Here is an 18,887-nt window from a genome sequence, read left to right on the forward strand (position 1 = left end):
TGAGAGAAAGAGCCTACCAGTGATTCTGCCTGGCAGTGGCAGCATCAAGCTGTATATCCCCTCTACGAAAAAGTCATTCCACTCTGCCGTCAGCTCCGAAGGCATCAGGTCAGCCACACCAGGTGGGGGCGCTGTGAAGAACTGGTTCAGCCGAACGATCAGCTCACAGCACTCGCACACGAACAGCTGAACCCACGGGTTCCACAGACACTCCACGTTATCGCTGGCAGTCTGGGAAGTGGGAGAATGGGCGAGCAGAGACAGACAGAAATTAGGAAAGACAGAGATTAAAGAGAGGCTGCAACGCAACTGTAGGGATAGAGTACAGGTTGGACCTAGAAGTATTTCCTTGTCAAAGACACCCGGTGTAGACCGCTAATCTTACCTCTAGCCAGGCTAGCATTGAGCAAAGCAAGAAATCCCAATGGCTGCCTGTGATTATTTTGGACGAGTGAGTCACCAGCCAGGACAGGAAACGCATCATTTCTACACTGAGCGAAAGCTGTGTGGTGGAGGTCTTGGACAGATCACTGGAACACAAGCAGTTCAGCATCAAAGTTAGAGAGACACATGGACAATCAGAGCCAGCCAGCCAGCGAGCCGTACAGCCCTCGTTAAAGTGAGCTAACATATTGTCTCCCCTACCTGCTGAACAGGAACCAGTCCTCTTTGCTGTTCCTCCATTCCATCATGGTGGCCAGTACGGCATGTAGCAGCTCCTCATCAACCGGGCTGCCCACTTCTAGACAACACAGCAGCACTGATACACACCCTGACACACCTGGATGATGGGACACAAGAGGTCACACCCTAACACACCTGGATGATGGGACACAAGAGGTCACACCCTAACACACCTGGATGATGGGACACAAGAGGTCACACCCTAACACACCTGGATGATGGGACACAAGAGGTCACACCCTAACACACCTGGATGATGGGACACAAGAGGTCACACCCTAACACACCTGGAGGACGGGACACGGGGGGTCACTTTCGGAACAGCCCCGGGTCTTTTGATTCCATTCCAAATAACCAGCTGACATAAATCCGGAGGAATGGTTTTATGAAACGTGAGCAACGACAGCGGACATTTTCATAGCGTGTGCTTGGTTTCAACTGCGAAGGGATGTATCCATCTCAAACCAGAGAAAGCTAGCAGACAGCCATTTCAGACACCTGGTTCAAACCAATTATAGAAAAGCTAGCAGACAGCCGTTTCAGACACCTGGTTCAAACCAATTATAGAAAAGCTAGCAGACAGCCGTTTCTGACACCTGGTTCAAACCAATTATAGAAAAGCTAGCAGACAGCCGTTTCTGACACCTGGTTCAAACCAATTATAGAAAAGCTAGCAGACAGCCGTTTCAGACACCTGGTTCAAACCAATTATAGAAAAGCTAGCAGACAGCCGTTTCTGACACCTGGTTCAAACCAATTATAGAAAAGCTAGCAGACAGCCGTTTCAGACACCTGGTTCAAACCAATTATAGAAAAGCTAGCAGACAGCCATTTCAGACACCTGGTTCAAACCAATTATAGAAAAGCTAGCAGACAGCCGTTTCAGACACCTGGTTCAAACCAATTATAGAAAAGCTAGCAGACAGCCGTTTCTGACACCTGGTTCAAACCAATTATAGAAAAGCTAGCAGACAGCCGTTTCTGACACCTGGTTCAAACCAATTATAGAAAAGCTAGCAGACAGCCGTTTCTGACACCTGGTTCAAACCAATTATAGAAAAGCTAGCAGACAGCCGTTTCTGACACCTGGTTCAAACCAATTATAGAAAAGCTAGCAGACAGCCGTTTCAGACACCTGGTTCAAACCAATTATAGAAAAGCTAGCAGACAGCCATTTCAGACACCTGGTTCAAACCAATTATAGAAAAGCTAGCAGACAGCCATTTCAGACACCTGGTTCAAACCAATTATAGAAAAGCTAGCAGACAGCCATTTCAGACACCTGGTTCAAACCAATTATAGAAAAGCTAGCAGACAGCCATTTCAGACACCTGGTTCAAACCAATTATAGAAAAGCTAGCAGACAGACGTTTCTGACACCTGGTTCAAACCAATGTTTTTTAGCAGAAGTTAACTACCCCATATGACCAGAGACTGCTGTCAAGCTTCATTAAAATAACTTAAAGGGTGAAATGAAGGACATAACCAGCGTTATCTCTATATTCTACGTATTGCATGAGTTTGTGTGTTCTTACTGTTGTCCTCTTGCCAGTTGAGTATGCCGGCGGTGGCCAGGGCGATGAGGCGCTCTCTTTCCTCAGGGGTGAGACACGGACACAACACCTGGAGAGTACTCAGTCTGCTCTCTGACAGGGGGAACAGACTGATACGCACACACAGACAGACCGACACACACACACAGACACAGAAACAAAGAACGACACACAGAAACACACACAGGAACACGGACGGACACGCGCACACAGAAACACGGACCGACACGCACACAGAAACACGGACCGACGCGCACACAGAAACACGGACCAACGCGCACACAGAAACACGGACCAACGCGCACACAGAAACACAGACCAACACACAGACAGAGAAACACAGACCAACACACAGACAGAGAAACACAGACCAACACACACACAGAGAAACACACAGACATTAGAAACCATTCAAAGTATTCTTGGACATAGGGTTACTTCTGACAGACATTGGGAACCTACATATAAAAAGGTCCATTCACATTTAAATTAAATCTCAAATCACCACCAATCGCAAGCCAAAATAGCCCCGTGCCCCCGCTAGCCCCGTGCCTCCGCTAGCCCCGTGCCCCCGCTAGCCCCCTGCCCCCGCTAGCCCCCTGCTCCCGCTAGCCCCGTGCCCCCGCTAGCCCCGTGCCCCCGCTAGCCCCGTGCCCCCGCTAGCCCCGTGCCCCCGCTAGCCCCGTGCCCCCGCTAGCCCCGTGCCTCCGCTAACTCTGTACTGATATCTTACCTGTCAGGGCTGCCACAGAGTGACTGGACTGTGCCAGGGCATTGTGCCAGGTTGTGGTTGTGGATGTAGCTCCCTAGTGTCAGGGACCACAGGCCTCCCTCCTCTATAGACCTGGGGAGGAGGAAGGGATGGAGATCGTTAGACGGAACCAGAACATTGGGTTGGGTTGGTGTGAATGTTTACGTCTGAATCAGTCCACGAAAAACAAGCTCCAGCCAATGCTTGCTCAAGAAAATATGTGCTCGGTTTATTCCCCATCACAGTAGAAAACATGAAAATCGAACTGGAACTGATTCAAGTCGCCTCAGTCTCCTGCTTGGTGACCGTCATCTCTCCCCAAATGGATGGGAGACGTGCAGATCATATGGCAGGGGTCACATCTCATTGGCCTGATTACTGATGTGCATTTAGTGACTCAGTCGTTATTGTTTAGAAATTCTCTGTATTTGAGACCTATGTGCTAATCACCCTTGCAGGTGTCTTGCAAAACACTTCAATCCAATGTTAAAGCTGCAACTAGACCAACTGTAGCTTTAAATGCATTAATAGAAGTCTAAACCATGACAGCAATAACACCCTGTTCTGAACAAGTGGCTCGTACACGGAATCATGACTTCAGTTTTGAGTTGATGGTTGGCCAGCAGTGGGGTCATAGCGTGTGCTTCACTGACTGTGTCGAGTGAATCTAATGTATTACATCTTTTACCTGGTGTAAAGTGTGGTCAGTACTTCACTGGCTGGTCCCAGGTGATGTACTGTGTCCATCGGAACCCATTCCTTCAGCATGGTGTGGTATTCTGCTACTAGGCCCAGGCTACTGTCCATCTCCACACACCACTGCTGCGCATACAGCAGCTCACACACTGGGAAACACAGCAGGACAAACAGGCGTTTTCAAAGGTGTTTCTCTAGTTGACACACTGGGCAACACAGCAGGACAAACAGGCGTTTTCAAAGGTGTTTCTGGTTGACACACTGGGCAACACAGCAGGACAAACAGGCGTTTTCAAAGGTGTTTCTAGTTGACACACTGGGCAACACAGCAGGACAAACAGGCGTTTTCAAAGGTGTTTCTAGTTGACACACTGGGAAACACAGCAGGACAAACAGGCTTTTTCAAAGGTGTTTCTAGTTGACACACTGGGAAACACAGCAGGACAAACAGGCATTTTCAAAGGTGTTTCTAGTTGACACACTGGGCAACACAGCAGGACAAACAGGCGTTTTCAAAGGTGTTTCTAGTTGACACACTGGGAAACACAGCAGGACAAACAGGCGTTTTCAAAGGTGTTTCTAGTTGACACACTGGGAAACACAGCAGGACAAACAGGCGTTTTCAAAGGTGTTTCTCTAGTTGACACACTGGGAAACACAGCAGGACAAACAGGCGTTTTCAAAGGTGTTTCTAGTTGACACACTGGGAAACACAGCAGGACAAACAGGCGTTTTCAAAGGTGTTTCTAGTTGACACACTGGGAAACACAGCAGGACAAACAGGCGTTTTCAAAGGTGTTTCTCTAGTTGACACACTGGGCAACACAGCAGGACAAACAGGCGTTTTCAAAGGTGTTTCTAGTTGACACACTGGGCAACACAGCAGGACAAAGAGGCGTTTTCAAAGGTGTTTCTAGTTGACACACTGGGCAACACAGCAGGACAAACAAGCATTTTCAAAGGTGTTTTTCCAGCCCTGAAGTCAACATGTTCTAGTAATGTATGGTCAGCATATCCATTATCTTAAACAGTCTTAGTTTAACAAATCTCAACAAAAAAATATACTGTTCTGTGGAGCGGCTTTAAGAGTGGTAACGCTCCGGCTCCGCACACAAATAGTCTCTCCGTAGGTGGGGTTTCAATACCACTCTCCACCCTTCACCTGGTTCTCTATGATTCCCACTGTCAACAGCCTTGCAACAAAGAAAACACAAATATGGAGTTTGACACCCCTTCAAAAAATAAAACTGTTCTGAGATTACCTAAACTCAAGTGAATTCCAACACTCACCTGTGTGTTTGAAGTCCTTCACGTCAGTCATCTGTGAACACTCTGCTGCCCCCTGCTGGTCATCTGAAGTCACTGCATCCCCAGCACCGGCCCCAGGACCAGCCCTGGGGGTGTAGAGAAGTCTAGCCAGCAGGGTGCAGACCGACAGGTGGGCTGGCAGCCTGGAGGAGCCCCGGAGCTTCCACACTTCCATGACGGGTTGTTCACAGACGCTCAGTCGACCTGACAGTAGGGGAGCCCGCACCCACTAAGGGGAGGCAAGGTAAGAGAGGGAGGAGACAAGGTGACAACGTTTTTTTTTTTAAGCCAGTTCGCAATTAGTTTGATGTTATCAATCTTACTGCACAATATTTAGATTCCAAAATCATGTTTGCCATCTGATTAAGACCAAGGAAACTTTTATCAAAAACGGATGCAGAAAAAACAAATCCATGCTTTTGATACTTGTAGATTAGATAACTGCAATACTCTTCTCTCCAGTTACTCTGATTAATCAATAAATAAACTTCAATTAGTGCTGAATACAGCTGCTAGAATCCTAACTACAACAAAGAAAACTGAACACATTACCCCAGTACTAGCCTCTTTACACTGGCTGCCTGTTAGGGTTAAGGGTGATTTTAAGGTTTTACTCTTAACCTTTAAATCAATACATGGACTTGCTCCTACTTACCTTGCTGAAATAATCCAGCCATACATACCTACAAGTAACCTTAGATTGCAAAATGCATGCCTTTTAATTGTACCTAGAATTTCTAACAAAACAGCCGGAGGCAGGGCCTTTTCTCATAGAACTCCACTACTGTGGAATGACCTGCCAACTAAGGTTCGATGTGCAGACTCTGTGAAAACATCCAAGTGTCTACTTAAGACTCATTTATTAAGCATGGTCTGTGATTAAGTGCAGTCTGGCCCAGGGGCGTGAAGGTGACTGGAAAGGCTTGATACTGTCCACCCTTGCTGTCTTGCCAGGTGGGCTCTCATCGCCAGCGGGATGCCCTCCCTTCAATGCCATTTGGGGGCGGAGTCACTGGCTTGTTGTTGTCTCTCTGTTACGCCCATCGTGCAATTGGGTTGAACTCTGCTGACAATACTCTGCCCTCATTCAGGGTGGTTGCAGTTGGTGGGTGTCCCTTTGGTTGATGCCTGGCAATGTGGGTGGATTGATTTCCTGCCTGTTGGGCCCTGTCCGGGGCCTCCCCCAGATAGGGCCACAGTGTCACTGGACCCCCCTGTCTCAGCCCCGAGGTCTTACGCTGCTATATTATTGTGCCGAGGAAGTAGGGCCAGTTCTCCATCTTCACTGTAAATCCTTGTAAATCTAAGGAATGCTCTTTCTACATTTTCTCCTGCCCTGTTTTAAACTTAAGAGGACGTGAGGTCTTGGACCACACCTGAGGAGTACCAGGCTATAATTTGCTTCTTAATTTCAGTTTAAGAATTGTTAACAATGTGGATTTATTGGTAGATCAAAAGCCGAATGCAAATGTACCGCTCTTGGCACATTGTGGTTTTAAGCCAAATCAAGAAAATTATTTGTGAGGAGGCAAATTGTCGGATTTGCTCTAAAAAGGTGCCGGTCAAAAGTGCGAACACCACAAATCTGAAGAACCATCTCCAGAGCCGCCACGTGTACTCTAACAATAATTTTTGAGATACACTATAATAACACCATTTATGACTGCTTTTAGCCAATCAGCATTCAGAATTCAAACCGTGTTTCATGTGAAGTAATACGGGCCGTTTCTCTCACAACAGATGGATCTGAAATGGGCCGTCCTTCTCCAGATCATACACAAGGCGTGTGCAGACGCAGCTTCTCTCCAGGCCTGCAGTGATTGGTTGAAGGGCTCTGTGTTGGGTGAGCGGCTGCTGGGTTTGGCCGAGGAGCTGTGCGAGGCGGGACTAAAGGGTTCCGGCACCGCCCCCGACAAAGACAGCTGGGCTCGCAGTATCACAACAACGGTGAGAACACCAACCACCAAACAAACATCGACTAACGGTTGACTACCCTTTGTTGTGACACTGTCACGTCCGACAGAACCTAGCAGAACTGTTTTGAGTGAACGTTGTCTCCACTCCCAGAACCTCTGATCGGTGCTGTGTATGTGGAGAAGATGATCGAGAAGCTCCATGGCACCCTCTCAGCAGCTAAAGGTAGGCAAGCGTGTGCATAACGTATATATAACGTATACGTCACATATTGACCGTTGACTTTGTATTGTTTTAGTTCCTGTCAACTTTAATGGTTTTCAATTGTTTGATATCAGGTGAGAAGTTCCTTCTAATGTTTAATGGGGAAACGGTATATTTCCTTCAAGCAGTATTCTACAAATAGCAAACGAAAGCACATAATCAATCAGTTGTTTTGTGTTAGACTACCTGAGGGGGCAGGGCTCGTCGGATGGTTATCCACTCTGATTGGCTTGGAGTCAGGAAGGAAAGGAACTGCGAGAGGAGGGAGAAGCCTCGCTGACCAACAGATCGCAGCGTGTCAGCCAGACTCTGGACCGCCACGACCAACACCTGCAGACTAATGGAACCACACATATAACAACCCACCAAAGATCTAGAACCTCAAAGAACATCTGACAGAACATCGGACCTAGAACGAACAACACCATCACTTCAACCAAAATGATAAGGCTGAAATAACAGCAGACGGTGAAATAACATTAATATTCATTTTTTGAAAAACAAGCTTTTTCTTCAATGTTACAGATATTTCTCAATAATTCCCCTACACTCTGCAGTGCATAGCTTGGATTCCTGTGTATAAGTCAGCCCTCTGGCCCTAGTCTACAGGTTTTTGAGAGCGATAACCATGACTCTAACACAGACGGAGAGGAAGGGGACAGATTTACCAACCTTACAACAAACGTCTGGTCTGACATTTACATGGATCATTACGAAATCTAATGTAACATCAGACCAAAGACCTGGATCCAGCTAGGAAATCTAATGTAACATCAGACCAAAGACCTGGATCCAGCTAGGAAATCTAATGTAACATCAGACCAAAGATCTGGATCCAGCTAGGAAATCTAATGTAACATCAGACCAAAGACCTGGAACCAAAGGAAACATGTTGATTACCCGTTGGGTCCAAGAGACGAGGTTAGCAGCTGGGCTTTAACCCAGAATGCAGCACTGTAAAGGAAGCTGCCTTCCTTAACCTCTGACGCAGAGTGATGGACCAATGACAGGATACCAGCCTGACAGGCATGACTGAGCTTCCTCAGCAGGGAGTCTGAAAGAGAGAAGGGAGAGAAGAGGGAGAGAGAAATAGAGAAAGATGAGAGAGAAAGAAGGTTTCTGTTTATTACCAAACAGAGGTGTGTGTGTGGTCATTACTATACAGGTGTGTCTGGTCATTATTATACAGGTGTGTGTGTGTGTGTGTCTGGTCATTATTGTACAGGTGTGTGTGTGTGGTCATTACTATACAGGTGTGTGTGTATTTGTGTGTGTGTGTGTGTCAGGTCATTATTGTACAGGTGTGTGTGGTCATTACCCGACACAGGTGTGTCTGTGTGTGTGTGTGTCTGGTCATTATTGTACAGGTGTGTGTGTGTGGTCATTACCCGACACAGGTGTGTGTGATCATTACCTGACATGTGTGTGAGTGTGCGGTCCTGTGCGGTCAGAGTGAAGACCGTGAGCAGCAGTTCCTCAGCAGAGGGCAGCAGGAGGCAGTGTGTCACAGAGGAGAAGAATGTAGAGGCCACATCACAGATGAAGCAGACCAGAGGTTCCAAATCACCCTCCTCTGACAGACCTGTAGGATAACACAATATTGGCTTAATGCTAATTCAATCATGGAAAAGTCTGTTTCATTTATATATATTTTAATATTTGGATGCACAGAAAAATGATAAATGATATGCTAAATAAAATACAGTCTCTTTCTGTAATTGTACATTATGCATGGATATAAAATGTTTGTATATATGACTATATCAATAAAAATGCAACAAAGAATAAATAAAACAATAGCAAGCATGACTTGCATGAAAATGATAAAATTAGAAAGGTACTGGGTCATATTGGATGCCTATTCAGAGGAAACGCAAAATCTGATAAAAATAACAATGGCTTTTAAGAAGTCGAATTATTACAGATTAGTTAATAATTTGCCTGTAATCGATGACACAGTATCCCAAAATACTACGACCATGCAACATCAAACAATTGAAAACCATTAAAGTTGACAGGAACTAAAACAATACAAAGTCAACGGTCAATATGTGACGTATACGTTATATATACGTTATGCACACGCTTGCCTACCTTTAGCTGCTGAGAGGGTGCCATGGAGCTTCTCGATCATCTTCTCCACATACACAGCACCGATCAGAGGTTCTGGGAGTGGAGACAACGTTCACTCAAAACAGTTCTGCTAGGTTCTGTCGGACGTGACAGTGTCACAACAAAGGGTAGTCAACCGTTAGTCGATGTTTGTTTGGTGGTTGGTGTTCTCACCGTTGTTGTGATACTGCGACAGCGCTAGGCTGATCAGAGCCCAGCTGTCTTTGTCGGGGGCGGTGCCGGAACCCTTTAGTCCCGCCTCGCACAGCTCCTCGGCCAAACCCAGCAGCCGCTCACCCAACACAGAGCCCTTCAACCAATCACTGCAGGCCTGGAGAGAAGCTGCGTCTGCACACGCCTTGTGTATGATCTGGAGAAGGACGGCCCATTTCAGATCCATCTGTTGTGAGAGAAACGGCCCGTATTACTTCACATGAAACACGGTTTGAATTCTGAATGCTGATTGGCTAAAAGCAGTCATAAATGACACAGTAAACCACAGGCACAACATCACCTGACTTCTGTTTGTTAGCGTTTGCAGCCGGTTCATAACAGCAGTGAGGCATCTCAGTCTTAAGTGGCTTATTGCCAGCTGACACCATAGTAGGGCAACAGACTGAACAGTTGGCTAAGAGCTAGACGTATGGATTTGGGCGCTACCGTGGTGATGTGATTGAGGATGCGGGTGGTCTCCTGGCGACCGCAGCACCGTAGACAACTAAACACCATCTCCACCAGGTAGCTGGTCTCCATCCTGAAAAACAGGTGTTGATGTGAACATGAGACAACGGTGACCCCTTTTCACAGCCCACGTGGACGCCAAATACTCCCCGGTGTCCTCCATCACCTGTCCTCCTGACTCAGCCACAACACCACATGCTCCAGGAGGAAGTGGACGGCTGGGTTAGTGGGAAAGACCCCCTCCACCTCCTTCTGGTCATCCTTTGCTTTCAATTTCTCCTCTTCTGATGTGGCTAAAAGCCTCTGGAAAGAAAAACAACGGGAAGATCAGAAAAACATTCTAGAGTTTGAATGGAGTTGTAAGATAGAAATAAAATACGATGATTGGATCAGACATTACAATCAATACATGAAACATACTGTCTAACGGAACAGGTATTCATAAACGAACGATACACAGGCTCTTTATGGTTCAAACCTGAATGAACACATTTTAAAACATGTTTCAGGAATAAAAAGCTAACTACGCTGTGTTGAATGCCTCTTGAACAAACCTCATTAAGCTGAATAAAATACATAAGGCTTCAGTTTAAAACAACAGAAATAAAAAACTAAACATCTGTTGGCACATTTCAAAGGGTTGTTTTGTGAGCCATACTTGGGGAGGAACAGCTAGTTCTGTACAATGGGAAGAGGTGGTAAACCTCTGATAAACCTCCAGCTTAGTTTACAGCTTGTGGCCAGAGCCACATTACAAATGTCCCACTCCAACGTATATGAGCAGACAGGTAGAAACCACACACTAATTAAGTAAACCTGAGCACAAATTAACAATGAACTGGCCAATAAGTATTCTTAAGGACTAATAAAAAGGAAATAGTGTTGGTATTCTTGACTATGCTCTAAACAGGCTCTGATGGATCATGTATTATCAGTGAAAGACAAAAGACTCACAGTGAAGACTCTGGGCGTGTGGAAGGTTTGGAGGAGGAGCGAAAGGTAGACCAGATGTCTCTCAGAGTTCTTCTCATCCACGTATGAGTAGCTGATCTGGGCTTGTTGACACACAATCTCCTCCAGGTGCCAGCTCCTCAGGACTCCCTCTGTAGACCCCTGGCCCAGTTCTGGGGGTTCTGGCTGGGGGTGTTTCAGGGTTACCGCCACCTCCTCTGGAGAGACAGAGCTCTCTGGTTCAGAGAAACAAATCTTCACAGATCTCTTCTTCATCTTGGTCTCTTTTCTGCACACACTGTCTGGGCTCTGCATAACCTGGAGGAGAGACAGACAGAACAGAGAAAAACAGACAGAGAGTCAGGCAGACACAGACAGAGGCAGACAGACAGAGGCAGACAGACATACAGACACGAAGAGAGAGAGAGAGACAGGCAGGGTTGACAGACACAGAGAGAGACAGGCAGGGTTGACAGACACAGAGAGAGACAGGCAGGGTTGACAGACAGGCAGGGTTGACAGACAGGCAGGGTTGACAGACACAGAGAGAGACAGGCAGGGTTAACACAGAGAGACAGAAAGGGAAAGGTAGTTATGAATGATGATTTGGAAAGTAGAATCAATGTGAAACGAACAAGAGGAAAACAAGACCCACCTGTAGCAGGGAGGCCATTCCTTCCAGCTCGTTTAGCTCCAGTTCTTCATTGCTCACATGACGGGCCAGCATAACCCTAAGACCCTCCCAGAAATCAGAGAGCAGCCTATCAAAGACCACCTCATTCTCACCCTCACTAAGCCCGCCCAAATTCTGAAGTCCAGCCCTCTTCTCCCAGGACAAGAGCATTTCAGTAACCAATGGAAAGAGGGGACCGGCTTGGAGGGAGGAGTTTCCCAGGGCACTGTCAATGAGGGGGAGGAGCTTTGGACAGAGAGGGAAGAGAAAGAAATGTAAGTAAATTGTAATCATACATAATATGAGTGTGTGTGGGTGTTACCTGTTGTTGTATGATCATGGTCCGGATCAGTCTGTGTTCCTCCTCTTCCCCAGTGTTCTGTAACAGAGTGTATCTCAGACACTCCACAGACGACACCACTATGGCCGAACTCTCTGATGGGCTGGATATGGCTCGCTCCCGGGACAGGCTGCAACACACACACACACACACGATTAAATACAGAAGTTTCATTTTGAGATAGGCTAACGAGCCCTTGTTTAACAGACACACTAACACAGCTGGACAGGTGCACAGGCAGACCTTACCCCTGTATGAGAAAGACAGACTAACAGAGAAGCACATACACTCACAGACAGACAGACAGACATTACCCCTGTATGAGAGAAGCCCTCACACAGACAGACATTACCCCTGTATGAGAGAAGCACTCACACACACACACACACACAGACAGACATTACCCCTGTATGAGAAACACTCACACAGACAGACAGACATTACCCCTGTATGAGAAAGACAGACTAACAGAGAAGCGCACTCACAGACAGACAGACAGATAGACAGACAGACAGACATTACCCCTGTATGAGAGAAGCACTCACAGACAGACAGACAGACAGATAGACAGACAGACAGACAGAACCCCTGTATGAGAGAAGCACTCACACAGACAGACAGACAGACATTACCCCTGTATGAGAGAAGCACTCACACAGACAGACAGACAGACATTACCCCTGTATGAGAGAAGCACTCACACAGACAGACAGACAGACAGACATTACCCCTGTATGAGAGAAGCACTCACACAGACAGACAGACAGACATTACCCCTGTATGAGAGAAGCACTCACACAGACAGACAGACAGACATTACCCCTGTATGAGAGAAGCACTCACACAGACAGACAGACAGACAGACAGACATTACCCCTGTATGAGAGAGCTGTAGAAGGTTGTGTAGAAGTCCAGGTCAGGGGCGGTGACCTCCGAGGGCAGTTTGCTGATGAAGGGCAGCAGGTTTGGGTGAAGGGATGTAGCCATGCCTTTACCGCCATCCCTTAACAGGGACCACAGTTTGGGAAGAACACCCTTCTTCGCGTTGACGTGACTCCAGCAGTCCTGGGGCGCCGAGATGAAAAAAAGAATGCCATTTTCAGTAATTCAGCTGAAGGCCTCATCCAGAGTGACTACCAGTGGTGAGTGCATTATGTTCACGACCTGGCCTCTGTGGGAACGCAATCCACAACCTCTACCAACAGAGCTACACGGGACCTCACAACCCCTGAGGATGAATGCCAATCGAATTTACGGGGATGGAGACGCAGAGAAAAAATATCCCTTTGCCTCCGCAAAAGCATAGATCCCAGGAGATCATGGTTCGGAGATTCAGCCCACAGAAAACCTGGACACACACATACGGGCAGACTTACGGTGACGGTGGAGAGTGTGTGTAGGACGGCCTCCCACAGAGGAGGCAACACCATGGGGTCGGTGTCATCCAGAGCCAGGAGGACAGTGGGGCAGACCCTGGCAGCCTCCGCCTGCACCACCACGGGGCTGTGCTCACACAGAGACGACATCAGCTCAAAGAACGCCCCGCGGACCTGCAGGGAAGACATGGGGGTTAGGATGGAGACAACAGCTCAAAGAACGGCCACAGCCTCAAAGATAAAACACGGGGGTCTGCCTGGGGAGTCTGGTGTTCTACAGAGACAGTCAGACAGGCCAACAGTTACCTGGGGAGTCTGGTGTTTTACAGAGACAGTCAGACAGGCCAACGGTTACCTGGGGAGTCTGGTGTTTTACAGAGACAGTCAGACAGGCCAACGGTTACCTGGGGAGTCTGGTGTTTTACAGAGACAGTCAGACAGGCCAACGGTTACCTGGGGAGTCTGGTGTTTTACAGAGACAGTCAGACAGGCCAACGGTTACCTGGGGAGTCTGGTGTTTTACAGAGACAGTCAGACAGGCCAACGGTTACCTGGGGAGTCTGGTGTTTTACAGAGACAGTCAGACAGGCCAACGGTTACCTGGGGAGTCTGGTGTTTTACAGAGACAGTCAGACAGGCCAACGGTTACCTGGGGAGTCTGGTGTTTTACAGAGACAGTCAGACAGGCCAACGGTTACCTGGGGAGTCTGGTGTTTTACAGAGACAGTCAGACAGGCCAACAGTTACCTGGGGAGTCTGGTGTTTTACAGAGACAGTCAGACAGGCCAACAGTTACCTGGGGAGTCTGGTGTTTTACAGAGACAGTCAGACAGGCCAACGGTTACCTGGGGAGTCTGGTGTTTTACAGAGACAGTCAGACAGGCCAACGGTTACCTGGGGAGTCTGGTGTTTTACAGAGACAGTCAGACAGGCCAACAGTTACCTGGGGAGTCTGGTATTTTACAGAGACAGTCAGACAGGCCAACAGTTACCTGGGGAGTCTGGTGTTTTACAGAGACAGTCAGACAGGCCAACAGTTACCTGGGGAGTCTGGTGTTTGCTGTACTTCCAGAACTTGGCCTGGCTTAGGAGGTGTGTCAGGCGATCCTGCAGGCTGTGTGTTTCTGTCTGAGGCAGTGAGGATATGAGTCTTTTCACCCCAAGTAAAGAGCTGGTCAGCAGGCGTAAAAACTTTGCCTCTCTCTCCTCCTCTGGAACACTCCTCAGATGGCACACAAATCATCAACATGTTAATCAAGCCGTTCAGCAGGCAGTATTTTCAGAGCTGTCCGGACCAGAGTTTTGGTTAACCTTTAGGCAGAAAGTGGCAACAAGTAGACCAAAACCCAAAACAGGCTGGTTGGAGATTACTTTTTCATCCACTTAATCAAGGTGCCTAGTTAACCCTTCACTAGATTAAGAAAGCAAAGACAAATCAATCTTTTTGTATGGAAGAGCCAAACTTACTGTGGGTCACTCAGAGTGTCAGCAGTTTCCTTCAGTAAGTTGTCTTGAAGAACCTGGAAAAGGAAACATAATTATCATCACAACATCACCAGCGTCTCCTAACCCAACGCTGCCTCTCCTATGGACAAAAATATATTGTCCAGGAATCAATTAATCTGTCAGTAACTACTCTGATTAATAAAAAAATGGAAGCCAGCATTTAAATGAAAGTATTTTATAAAAAGAGGCTATGTCCTATTTTTCATTGTCTCTATGTAATCATCATCATCATGATCAGTGTAACTCACAGTGAGGACCTCGTCCTTACAGAAGCTGAGGGCCTCAGCCTGCTTGCTGGGGGGGAAGGCAGCGCTGAAGGCCTGGCAGGCGGCGGAGGAAGCGGGGGCATAGGTGTCACACTGAGAGAGAAGCCAGTGGCCCATCAGGCTCTTCAGGTACGGGGCCAAGCTGCGACGCACCTGGGATCACACGGACGGGTTAGAACCAGGGGTCACAGACGTGTTAGAACCTGTGGTCTCGGAGGGGTTAAAACTTGTAGTCACAGACGTGTTATAACCTGGGGTTCAGAGGGGTTAGCACCTGTAGTCACAGATGTGTTATAACCAGGGGTCTCAGAGGGGTTAGTACCTGTTTTCCTAGATGGGTTAGAACATGGGATCTCAGATGGGTTAGAGCATGTAGTTATTGCCGTGTTATAGCCTGGGGTGTCAGAGGGGTTACAACCTGTTTATATGGACGTGTTATAACCTGGGGTCTCAGAGAGGTTACAACCTGTTTTCATAGATGTGTTATAACCTGGGGTCTCAGAGGGGTTACAACCTGTTTTCATGGACGTGTTATAACCTGGGGTCACCTGACGTTGTTTAAGCATTGTTACCAGACAGTTAAGACATTTACCAAACACTTACTGTCTTGAGTTTCATGAAATGATTAAAATGCTGTTATCTCTATGAGATTGTGATGTAATACCATCCAGTTAATCTGAAATACCTGAAGTAATACACACGCAATAGACACCATTATAACGATTAAAAGTGAAAATCTGGCGTGTTTGTGTGTGTGTTTCTTGTACCTTAAGGACCAGCTGTTCAAATGCCTGCTGTGTAGCCTCTCTCACACGCCGGTCATGGTCCTGCCACAACAACAACAAGAATATCAGCATCTACATCACCAATCTGTCAACAAAATGACATGGTCGTGGGTTCAAACCCTTCACGGCTCATATTTAAAACGTTTGCAGCACAGGACCATAGGTACAGCAGCTAATTTAGACTCACCACTGACATCTTACAGTAGATTCTGGGCCAATATGGCAGAACTCCTTTGACCACGTCTGAGTCTCGCTGCTGACACATAGCGCCAAACTCCTGTGCTGCCTTTAGGGAAGAAGCACACAGCATTAGAGACATTTCAGGTTTTTGTATTCTCCTTTACCACTGACCGCTCCAGGCCAGGCACTATGGAGCACCCTCAAGAATAAACTTAGCTCCCCTATTGGCACCCCTAAGACAGGCAGTCCAATCTGCCACATTTCTCTGATCAGCACCCCTTGGCATCACCGTAGCTTCCCCAAGTCCAAAATTCCTGGGGCCGCTAGTGTCCTTCACAATACATATTCCCTAACCCGACCCCTTCATCTCCGTTCCCTCACCTTGAGTTTTGTGACGGTGTCTCTCTTGGATAGCTTCCTCAACACTAGACGGAAGTCAGCATCAACCAGGTTGTCAATCTCCTCGGCCCCGTGAACAGCCGGTACGTAGCCAAGCTCCGTTGTCGCCATGTTACCGAACCCCACGAACCCGGGAACAGCACCACTCTCCCGGGCCAGCAGCTCGGCAGCCCGCCCGCTACTGGAGGGCTATGGAGCAAAGAATTGGATACAACAGGTTTCAAACGAAGATGCTCGCTAGCTACTGTAGTTAGTTAGCACAAAACTGGCCGTAACATAACCATAACATGGGGTATATTTTACTGAAAACATAGCATTAGTGCGCTAACTTACCCGAACGTTTCCTTTCGTTCGTTGCTTATTCTTTCCCATGTTTTGTGTTTTAATGCTTAAGTTAGCTTACTTAAATGCATTTGCTAGCTAACCAGCAAAAGTCTGAAAGTGTGGGATCAACGATCAGCGTCTTGTGAGCAACATTAAAAAACACTTCCGGGTCACGAAAATAAGGAACGTTTCAAAATAAAAGAAGCCAACGTATTACTTCAAAAATGACAAACTGAATTGATTGTTTAAGAAAATGCATCTTTCAAAATATTGACAACAATTCATATTTGATCATATTTAGAATAGTTTCAATAAAATCAGGGTATTACACTTTCCACTATAAAAATTCTGACAATGACTGAAAATTGAATACTTATTGCCTCATAGCTCAAAGACTATTGAATGTTCCACAGAGAAAGCAATGTGGGAAATGTTTAGTCCCCAATGAAAAACATTACAATAGAATGTACATGTAGATATTGCCCTATACAGAAAAAAATACTATTCGATACACCACAGTGAATGTATTGTAGGAAATGTTCAGGAGAGTCTGTAGATTCTACGTATGCAAGAAAATCAAGGGGTACTGCATATTTGCAATTGTTGCTGGCATTTTACTCCGCACCTACCATTGGCCACAATGCAAATTGCATAAATTCACTCTTTCCACTCTCTATCCACTCTCCTCAACATTTCATACAATACATTCACTGTGGCGTATAAAATAGTTGTTTTTTTTTTCTGTATGAGGCAATATGTATCCCATGTACAGTATATTATAGGGTTTTGCCTTGGGGGCTGAAGAGGGAGTGGAAGATATTGTGTTGCTGGATTAAGTGCAACAAGCCCATATATAACCAATGAACACAAGCAAATTAACAAGAATTACATCATCAAGGATTCATGGACTCATTTTTAAAATATGAAATGTTTACAACAATAGTTTACTCCATCTCCATTTCTCAATGTGCTCCTCCTTGGAATATTATTAATATATTGTGATGTACTATTTAAAAAGCATTTTCCTTAGTTTTTTATGTAGATATTCCTTTTATTATCTATATCCTTATAATGTACACCAAACAAAGCGGCATAATAGATTAATGTAATATTATTAATATCGCGGGTTTACTGCGGACCTTTATTTTGAAGGCATAATCTGAAAACCGGCTGCCTTATTGTTGCTAAGGAATCTCTAATGTTGCCAGCATGACGCTACTATGTATGAGACACGACACAACAGCAACCCGGAAAACGCGTCAGAAGGCAGGAAACACATGATCAGCAGTGCTCCTGTATTTATTAGCGTCATGCAGGCAACATTAGAGATTCGGTAGCAACAATAAGACTTCCGGTTTTCGGATTTTGCCTTCAAAATAGAAGTCCGCGGTAAAACGCGATTTTAATAATATTAAATGTATCTATTTTGACACTTTGCTTAGTGTATATTGTAAAAATGTACTCTAGGAAATGTTCAGGAGACTCTATAGAATAATTATATGCAAAGAAATCAAGGGGCACTATGAATTTGCAATTGTTGCTGGTGTTTTACTCCACCCATCCTAGATCCTATTGGCCACAATGTAACTCAATGGATATGAAATATATATTGGCCTATAAAAAAAACTGTTCTATACGCCGCGGTGAATGTATTGTAGGAAATGTTCAGGAGACTCTATAGAATGATTATCTGCAAAGAAATCAAGGGGCACTCTGTATTTGCAATTGTTGCTGGTGTTTTACTCCACCCATTCCATTGGCCACAATGCAACTCAATGGATATGAAATACATATTGGCCTATAAAAAAAAAACTATTCTACACGCCGCGGTGAATGTATTGTACGAAATGTTCAGGAGACTCTATAGAATGATTATATGCAAAGAAATCAAGGGGCACTCTGTATTTGCAATTGTTGCTGGTGTTTTACTCCACCCATTCCATTGGCCACAATGCAACTCAATGGATATGAAATACATATTGGCCTATAAAAAAAAAACTATTCTACATGCCGCGGTGAATGTATTGTAGGAAATGTTCAGGAGACTCTATAGAATGATTATATGCAAAGAAATCAAGGGGCACTCTGTATTTGCAATTGTTGCTGGTGTTTTACTCAACCCAT

At 46.1% G+C, this 18,887-nt stretch overlaps 1 protein-coding gene across 1 annotated transcript in view; it reads right to left on the reverse strand.

Moving 5' to 3' along the window:
- ltn1 (listerin E3 ubiquitin protein ligase 1) overlaps nucleotides 1–16,915 on the reverse strand; it is a 25,992-nt gene extending 9,077 nt beyond the window's left edge. Inside the window, exons 1-26 of the mRNA XM_029121020.2 lie at nucleotides 16,773–16,915; nucleotides 16,422–16,628; nucleotides 16,048–16,146; nucleotides 15,843–15,902; nucleotides 15,058–15,228; nucleotides 14,771–14,823; nucleotides 14,345–14,525; nucleotides 13,304–13,477; nucleotides 12,802–12,992; nucleotides 11,910–12,057; nucleotides 11,570–11,833; nucleotides 10,918–11,232; nucleotides 10,130–10,266; nucleotides 9,943–10,036; nucleotides 9,457–9,682; nucleotides 9,265–9,336; nucleotides 8,585–8,752; nucleotides 8,071–8,224; nucleotides 7,357–7,507; nucleotides 4,975–5,221; nucleotides 3,677–3,833; nucleotides 2,971–3,081; nucleotides 2,220–2,347; nucleotides 646–781; nucleotides 386–530; nucleotides 18–231 (exon numbers count right to left, since the gene is read on the reverse strand). Coding sequence (XP_028976853.2) covers nucleotides 18–231; nucleotides 386–530; nucleotides 646–781; nucleotides 2,220–2,347; nucleotides 2,971–3,081; nucleotides 3,677–3,833; nucleotides 4,975–5,221; nucleotides 7,357–7,507; nucleotides 8,071–8,224; nucleotides 8,585–8,752; nucleotides 9,265–9,336; nucleotides 9,457–9,682; nucleotides 9,943–10,036; nucleotides 10,130–10,266; nucleotides 10,918–11,232; nucleotides 11,570–11,833; nucleotides 11,910–12,057; nucleotides 12,802–12,992; nucleotides 13,304–13,477; nucleotides 14,345–14,525; nucleotides 14,771–14,823; nucleotides 15,058–15,228; nucleotides 15,843–15,902; nucleotides 16,048–16,146; nucleotides 16,422–16,628; nucleotides 16,773–16,811 — 4,042 coding nt within the window. The 5' untranslated portion in view covers nucleotides 16,812–16,915. The remainder of the gene's footprint in view (nucleotides 1–17; nucleotides 232–385; nucleotides 531–645; nucleotides 782–2,219; nucleotides 2,348–2,970; nucleotides 3,082–3,676; nucleotides 3,834–4,974; nucleotides 5,222–7,356; nucleotides 7,508–8,070; nucleotides 8,225–8,584; nucleotides 8,753–9,264; nucleotides 9,337–9,456; nucleotides 9,683–9,942; nucleotides 10,037–10,129; nucleotides 10,267–10,917; nucleotides 11,233–11,569; nucleotides 11,834–11,909; nucleotides 12,058–12,801; nucleotides 12,993–13,303; nucleotides 13,478–14,344; nucleotides 14,526–14,770; nucleotides 14,824–15,057; nucleotides 15,229–15,842; nucleotides 15,903–16,047; nucleotides 16,147–16,421; nucleotides 16,629–16,772) is intronic.
- Nucleotides 16,916–18,887: the final 1,972 nt, after the last annotated feature.

The sequence above is a fragment of the Esox lucius genome, chromosome 7 (genome assembly GCF_011004845.1).
Source record: "Esox lucius isolate fEsoLuc1 chromosome 7, fEsoLuc1.pri, whole genome shotgun sequence".
NCBI classification, from domain to species: Eukaryota; Metazoa; Chordata; class Actinopteri; order Esociformes; family Esocidae; genus Esox; species Esox lucius.